General features: G+C 38.4%; 1 protein-coding gene across 1 annotated transcript; it reads left to right on the top strand.

Moving 5' to 3' along the window:
• Positions 1-4,064: 4,064 nt before the first annotated feature.
• LOC308683248 (uncharacterized protein) lies at positions 4,065-8,156 on the top strand. Its single transcript, XM_081353606.1, has 10 exons — positions 4,065-4,367; positions 5,004-5,174; positions 5,283-5,874; positions 5,988-6,165; positions 6,288-6,346; positions 6,443-6,623; positions 6,733-6,967; positions 7,120-7,291; positions 7,379-7,527; positions 7,692-8,156. The coding sequence occupies exons 3-7, from the start codon at positions 5,704-5,706 to the stop codon at positions 6,786-6,788; spliced, it is 645 nt and encodes a 214-aa protein (XP_081209732.1). The 5' UTR covers positions 4,065-4,367; positions 5,004-5,174; positions 5,283-5,703; the 3' UTR covers positions 6,789-6,967; positions 7,120-7,291; positions 7,379-7,527; positions 7,692-8,156.
• The last annotated feature ends 281 nt before the right edge of the window (positions 8,157-8,437 follow it).

Raw genomic sequence — 8,437 nt, 5'->3', positions numbered from 1 at the left:
ATCTTTGCAGTGCTTGATTAAGGTGTTTTGGGTCAATGCATATTCTTACTTTGTCTGGCTTGGCTATGACTACCATGTTGCTGATCCATGGTGTGGGTTCCGTGACATTTGTGATGTGTCCATCTCTCATGTATTTATCCAGCTGTTCTTTAACTCTGGCTTTCAAGGCCACTGGCACGTTCCGTGGTGCGCATTGCACAGGTGACACGCTGCTGTTGAGCACAAAGCGGACCTCTCCTGGGACTGACTCGACTGGGCCGTTAAACACGTCTTTAAAAGTGTTAGTTAACTGTTGCTTTGTGAGAGGCATGTCGGAGTATGCAATCTGTCTATGAAGCTCTTCTGGGATGATGAATTTCATGAGTCCCAGCCGCTCACATGTGTCACCCGAGAGTAACGGCTCTTGATCGGCTTCAACCACTTCAAAAACTAGCTTGTGTTTGGTGCTCTTTATAGTGCATTCTGTGTGAAATCGCCCCAGGGAAAGCATTGTGGCACCAGAATACAATTTGAGTCTTGTTGTGCTCGGATGCAGAGGGCTTTCTGGATCCAGTTTCTCTTTGGATATCCGGCTCATAACGTTACAAGTTGCTCCCGTATCTAGCTGACAGGCCTGCTTTCTTTTATTAAGTGTCAGGTTAACAAACCATCTTGGACCTGGGGACTTTACTGTGTCAATGCATTCCTCAGCCGCAAACAGTCGACCCTCGCTGTAGGGCCCTTGCTCATCCTGACCATCATCCATCAATACATTCACTCTGTCTGACCTGTCGGCTCTCTGACGGGCTCTACAAACCTTAGCGAAATGATTCAATACACCACATGATCGACAAGTCTTTCCATATGCGGGACACTGATCTCTGCCTTTCTTGTGACCACCCCCACAATACTTGCAGTTCCCAGTTCTGAGCATTTGCTCTTTACTCACTTCACCGTCCCTACGTTTCAGCCTTTGTGCTTGTGCAATATTCAGTGTCATTGACTGTGTTGTCCATAGCTTTTACGCATTGTTCCGTCGCTTCTGCCAGCCGGCATATTTCGACAGACTGTGACAAAGTCAGCTGACGTTCACGCAACAAGCGCCGCCTGGTGTTTTCATTGTCAATGCCCAGGACAAGTCTATCACGAATCATTTCGTCTTTGAGCTCCCTGTATTCACAGGTTGATGCTCGTTCCCGCAGCCTCGTGAGAAAACTGTCTATAGGCTCGTCCACCTCCTGCTTGCAACAACCGAACATGTACCTTTCGTAGATCACATTTTTCGCAGGCTTGAAGTAGTCCCCCAACGCATCCAGTATGGCTTTCGGGTCCTTCATTTGTTCCTCGCTCAACACAATGTTATGACTGTAGATATGCCGACATTCATTACCCATTAATCGCTGCAGTGCGGCCGCTCTCACCTCTTTGGGCTTCTCGATAAGCCCAGTAGCTAGTTCATAGTCCTCGAATTCCGCCCTGAAATTGTCCCAATTTTTGGATATGTCCCCTGACATCCGCATGCCCTCAGGGGCAGGAATACTGTTTAAAGCCATGTTCAGGATCGAGTGTGTACTTCTGACACCATGTTTCTGTATGTAATAAGCAGACAGGAGCTGAGTCCATATGCGTCTTTATTTAGTGTACGCCATAACACAACTGCCCGCAAACCGGGACCAACAACGTCACAACAGGATACAAACCCATATAAGGTATTTCCCTGTAACAATAGTAAATGTTAACTAATGTAGTTAAATAGTTTAATAAATAGAACATTATTGTAAAGTGTTACAGATTTTTTATACACCAATTCAGACGTCTCGTGAGTTCAGTGTTGGACAGATCAGTTGTTTAAACCATTCATTAAATTCGGTTTTCATTAGAATCAGTTCAAAGGAATCATTAGTTCGCCAATCGGACGTGTGCGGCACGCGTTGTGTAATTATCTCTATGGCATCTCTATCTCTAATTATCTTGGCAGTTTAGGATATCGCAAAAGATTTGCGACCGCCATGTTCGTTGTTTAAATGTCCTTCCACCTCGCGCGCATGCGTGAATTCAATGACGCGGCAAGTTAAAGTTCACGGGGAAAATGTAGGCCTATTATTAAATCGATCTTCTGAGTTACGGATCGATCTTTAGAAATTAATATGAAAATCGATTCAGAATTGGTGAATCGATTTTTTCAACACAGCCCTAATCTGAACATTGGATAAAGTCAGGTTTAAAACTCTTGTTTGATTGTGCTGACATGTTGCAGTTAAAGGTTTTTACAGAAGGGGTTTTGGATATCTCTTTTTATTCTCCGTAAATCAGAAAATACTCTAGGTAAAAACCAGGTTAGAAATAAAATTCAGCATGTTTCTAGGAATAAAATGTTACGTAAAATGTGAATGGTATATGAACAAATCCCTCAGTAAAAACCTTCAGAATATAGATAGGAATAACATTTTAAAGTTTAGGCTAGTGTATGTAAGTGCTGCTGGTATAGTATAAATGCTGTATATAAGTGCTGCAGACAGGTATAAATTCTACTCTCAAAGCAAGCAGAACCAGACGCACAAATTCGAAGTGCAAATTGAGCAAAACATTTTATCTTTAATAATATACAGTGCTATGCATAAGTTTAGACACCCATACTAAAGCTGACTAAAAAGAGGAATAAAAAATCATCTTTTGGAAACTGAACTTAATGCCTTAATTAAAAAAATTAGGAAAAATCCAACCTTTAAGGACACCAATTTTCTTTGTGAATGAATAATGTATCGTAAATAAATAAATATTCTTCCTTGAAATACAGGGTGCATAAGTTTGGACACCCCTATGTTAAATTCCCATAGAGCCAGGCAGATTTTTATTTTTAAAGGCCAGTTACTTCATGGATCCAGGATACTATGCATCCTGATAACGTTCCCTTGGCCTTTGGAATTAAAATAGCCCCACATCATCACATAGACTTCACCATACCTAGAGTTTGGCATGGTTTTATTTCAGTTAGCCTAATAGCTAGTTTGATTTGCATTGAGAGATGATCTTATGGAAAGTACTCCATGCCAATCTCTAGGTATGGTGAAGTGGTCACACATGACCAGCGTCGGCCAAAAGTGAGCCTACGTGTGACGTACAACACAGATGCACTACGCTGAAACACTATGCGAACTCACTCGAGGCACAGAGAGAAGGAAATGAATAGTGGCATAAAATCGTTATTTTTGTTTACTTTTTGCGCACAAAAAGTATTCTCGTCGCTTGTTAAACTTAATATTGAGCCACTGATGTCACATGGACTACTTTGATGATGTCTGTATTGCCTTTCTGGACGTGAACAGTATGCCGTCCATTGACTTTCAATGGAGGAACAGAAAGCTCTCGAACAAAATCTAAAATATCTTAAACTGTGTTCCGAAGATGAACGGAGGTCTTACGGGCTTGGAACGACATGAGGGTGAGTCATTAATGACATAATTTTCATTTTTGGGTGAACTAACCGTTTAAGTCCTCGTCGTCAGTTAGGAACCTGGGTGTGCTCTTTGATACCAATCTTTCATTTGAAAGCCGAATATCTGTAAATATTCTAGTATCTGTAAAACCGCATTCTTCCATCTAAAAACATCTAAACTACGGCATATGCTCTCAATGCCAACAGTCAGTTCATGCGTTCATGACATCAAGGCTAGATTATTTTAATGCTCTACTGAGTGGTTGCCCTGCACGCTTAATAAACAAACTACAGCTGGTCCAAAACGCAGCAGCTCGAGTTCTTATCAGAGGAAGTAGGCTATGACCATATTAGCCCGGTTCTGTCAACACTGCACTGGCTCCCTATTAGACATTGTATACATTTTAAAGGGCACCTATTATGGAATTTTGAAATTTACCTTTCATGTAGTGTGTAACATAGATCTAAGTCAACAAAAACATCCTGCAAAGTTTGAAATATGAAAGTGCACCGTATATAAAGTTATTGTCTTTCAAAAGTAAGAGTCGACTCTGAGTCATTTTTATGAATCGTTAGAAGACCGAAGCTTTTTCTCTGACTAGATGACGTCAACTTGTCAAGTTATTTGAATACGATACGCCCACTTATTGCGCTCCAAGACGCCAGTGAAAACATCATGGCGACGAGACGCTGTGTTCTGAAGTGCGACTCAAAAGCAAACTTTTTTCATCTGCCCAAGGAGGAGCATTTGAAGACTAAGTGGCTACAATTCATATATACAAGTATACCACAGAAGTATAGTCCGAGCCTTGTTCTTTGTTCGCGCCATTTTGAAGACGATTGCTTTACCAACTTAAATGCAATCAAACTTGGATTCGCGAGCCGGCTGATATTGAAGGAAGGTTCAGTTCCAAGTGTACTTGCATCAGCTTCCTCCTCCGTATCACAACCTGTAAGTGTTATTAATAATTGTTGCTTTTATGTTTTATGTAGCATGCTTAATAATTATTATGTTTGTTGTGTAAGCACCGTTTAGCTTCTAGTCTTCAATGACAATTGTATTGAGATATGTGAAGTGTTTGTCGTTGTTTTCGGAGTTGTCTTAAAGAATAGAGTAATACCCACTGATCTATATAATGACATTCTATATAGATCAGTGATAATACCTCGTAGTAACGTAACTGCATTTTTTTTTTTTTTTTGAAACGTTATGTTTATGCCTCGGGCTAACGCAAACAAAGACTGATTGTGCTTTTACAGTATGAACTCTGGGCTATGCTCGCATAACATTAAATTCCTTATCTTATTTTTATTTTTTTACTACAAACTACAAAGCAGTGGACTATAATCATTATTATAACAATTTAATTGATAAAAGCATCATTGTACTCCATGTTAAACAATAAGTATTATCTCTGTAAACACTGCTAACATTTTACTTATATACACACATTGGATACAATATGTGCACCAATGTTGTAATAAACTTATGTTGTTTTTGTAATTTTTACGTAAGTGATGTGTTTTTATTCCTTTTTATGCACCAACATTTCGTTAACAAATAAATTATTTGCTTTTATTCTTTCAGAGTACATCATATTAGAGCAGTCAAAGTAGAGTTTTACAATCTGATGTGGCTTGTCAGACTGACTGTCCACAGACTGTTTCTGTGATGACCAAACAGATGAATTTCAGAAAAAATCTGTTGGAACCCAATTGTCCTCTAGTACAATGAAAAACGTTCACATTGGGAGTACAGGTATACATTTCATAATTTTTTTTTTTTTTTTTTTAGATTTTAATATCACTTTTTAAATGTCTTTTTTTTTTTTTTTACATTTGTCAACAATTGTATGTTATTTTTAAGGTTCACAGGCTACGGTTGCTTGTGTGACTGTTGGCACAACAACCACATCAACCACCTATGATATACCATTAGCATCAACACCAGTAAAGTCTGGTTTCAGACCACCAAATATACCTCATCTGCTGTTGGAAGAAGAGGGGGGAGAGGAGGAGGAAGAGTCAGACATACAAATTACAACAGAACCTCATGATTCAACTTTTAACCCCGCTGATGATGACACAATTTCACAAAAATCTGAAATGTCGTAAGTAATACACATCTATAAGTTCACTTTGTCACTAATACATGTTTTGTTTTTTGTTTTTACTTATTTATTAGGTTTGGGCAAAGCTCCACATGTGCAGACACAAAATACATTGTGTTTGAAACATGTTTGCGTGAGTTGTTCTCCACGTGTCCAATTTGCAATTCACAATCTGATATGAAGCTACAACGAATGGGCACTTATGTTGCAATCAGGCAGCTTTGCCCCAAGTGTTTGTACAACCGGAAATGGCAGAGCCAGCCCATAGTTGGAAGTACACCAATGGGCAACCTCCTGTTATCAGCTGCTACATATTTTACTGGGGGATCATTCATCCAACTACAAAAGGTAGGCATGTAATCAATAATACAAGAAAAAAATATAAATGTATATACTTTATTTGTAAAATTACAATTGTTAATATTTTATAAATGTATGTTATGATTTTTTCAAAATCATAGATTTGCAAGGCCATGGAATTAAAAATTCACCAGTACGACACATTCAGGAGACATTGCAGGAGTTTTTTGGAGCCAGCAATTGTACACAAGTGGAGAAGTGAACAGCGAAAAATTATACAGCAGTTACAAGAGGGAGGAAAAATTGCAGTATCTGGAGATATGCGTGCAGATTCCCCAGGTAAGCCATACGTTTTTCATAAATTAATAGTTAATTATTTTGTTAATTGATTTTTTATGCGTGAACATTATATCATTACATGTTTAAACATAATTATGTTTACATTTATTTGTTTTATGTAGGACATTCTGCCAAATATGGCAGCTATACGCTATACGCTTATGACCTCCAGCTTGTTCAGGTGTGCAACCTTTTTACAATAGAGTACATGATTGACTATTAAAATTAAATGAAATAATTATTTGTATTAAAAATGTATGTTATGATGCTTACTTAGAGCAATGAGGTTGGTGGTAGCTACCACATGGAGAAGGAAGGCCTAAAGAGATGTCTGGACCTGCTGGAGTCAAACAATTTAGAAGTGGATTACATTGTCACTGACCGTCATCCACAGATCCAGAAGTATCTCAGGGAGCGTGACATAACCCAGTTCTATGATGTGTGGCACTTTGAGAAAGGTTAGTGTTTGACTTTCTAACCATATAGTTATTTTACTATTGATGTGGTAAATTATTTGTATGTGTTTGTATGTGTCTTTTAACTTATCGTTCAATTTCTGTATATCAGGTAGACAAACTGGCAAAAAACAAGGACTGTGGATTGCTGAGGAAGTGGCAGCGTAGCATCAGAAATCATGTTTACTGGTGCGCCACTTCCTCAACATCGGGACCAGAGAAGGTGGCTAAGTGGACTTCACTGGTCAACCACCTCCAGAATGTGCACACACATGACAATCCTATCTTTCCCAAGTGTGCACATCCACTCACAGCATCAAATGACCCAAAGAAATGGTTTCAACAAGGTAATTCTTAAAAATAAGTTTGTCTCTGTTACATTTTATGAATGATATTTTTTATATTACATATGCAAAAATATTTATTACTGAAAAAAATTGGAGGTACTTTTTCATTATTATTATTTGGGTATTACTGACACTCGTTTCTAATAATGCAGGGTCGATGCCTATCCACAAAATTGAAAAAATACTTTGCAACAAGAGGGTGCTCAAAGATGTGGAGAAGCTCAGTCACAGTTTCCAGACATCTTCCTTGGAGGCTTTCCACAGCCTAATTCTACGTTTTGCACCTAAAAATGTAGTGTTCCCTTTCATTGGAATGTTGTGCAGGTAATAGGACTATTAACAAAAAATGTAAAAAACATATTGTAGAGGAGCTGGCCTTTACGGTCTTTTTTTGTTTAACGGTTATTGCAGACTGTATCTTGCTGCGCTTCATCACAACGAAAACGCCAACAGAGAACAAGCCACAACATCGGCAGGACAGGGGGTGTACAGAATGGTGTTCCCGAAATCAAAAAAAGGGCAATGCATAGCACGGCCATTAAAGACAGAGTCAACATATAGTAAGTAATAAAACATTTTTATTACAACCAACAAGTAAACAAACAAATTATAATATGTAATAAGTAATGCAAATAATATTCTATTTTTATTACAACCAAGTAAAAAAATAAATTGTAATATATTTTAAATATGTAAGAAGTAATAAAAAAATAAATTCTTACAGATTATGTTGATGAGCTACTGAAGCTCGTCTTTGATGAAGTTGTCATGGACCCCTCTCCATTTGTTGATGAACTGAAGTCGATCCCCATACCAAAGCCACTTAGTGCAGAGTATGACAGACCATCAAAGGATGAAGCAATTGCCCGCCGTGTTTCCAGATTCAGTCAAGAGGGGGTCGAAAGCCAGTATACTGACCAGCCGGATCTGGAAACGCCTGGCGTATCCGGGTTACAACGCAGCTTGGAATGACAACACGGACACTTCGACCTAAGTAGCCCCAGCACCAGCTGACAAAGCTGCGGTATGCAACATGGCGGAACTGTCTAAAAATTAAAGACAAAACTTTGTCCTTATGACCAAATAAAACGTGTACAAATAAAATTTGTATTTTTTGGAGAAACAAATCTTATTCAAATGTCGTCATTTACGTGTTCAAGTTATGCAATAAAAAATGTGTTATGATATTATATATTTTTGATTATTTGTAGGGTTATCAAACTACACTTACTCCTCTGGGGTTCTACGCCTTATATGGCCATAGTCACATCTATAGATGTTGTAGATGTTTTGCAGTGTATAGGGATTTAGACAGTTAGGTTCAAAGCCTGGATGGTGCACCATGCATGTTGGTGGGACTGGAAGCTGGTTTATTCTTTTTACAACCTAAAGTGAAAAAAGATCCGTCACCACAGAACAAGTAAAAGTGTGTGCTGTGTGTGTATATATATATATATATATACAATATTT

This window comes from Scardinius erythrophthalmus, assembly GCF_964197995.2.
Source record: "Scardinius erythrophthalmus genome assembly, chromosome: 2".
NCBI lineage: Eukaryota > Metazoa > Chordata > Actinopteri > Cypriniformes > Leuciscidae > Scardinius > Scardinius erythrophthalmus.
This window is presented reverse-complemented; position numbering and strand designations above follow the sequence as displayed.

Coding starts and splice junctions, on each gene's coding strand:
- LOC308683248 (XM_081353606.1), top strand. CDS start 5,704: ATGAAGCTACAACGAATGGGCACTTATGTTGCAATCAGGCAGCTTTGC. Junction 5,875..5,987: donor CATTCATCCAACTACAAAAG/GTAGGCATGTAA, acceptor TCAAAATCATAG/ATTTGCAAGGCCATGGAATT. Junction 6,624..6,732: donor TGTGTGGCACTTTGAGAAAG/GTTAGTGTTTGA, acceptor TCTGTATATCAG/GTAGACAAACTGGCAAAAAA.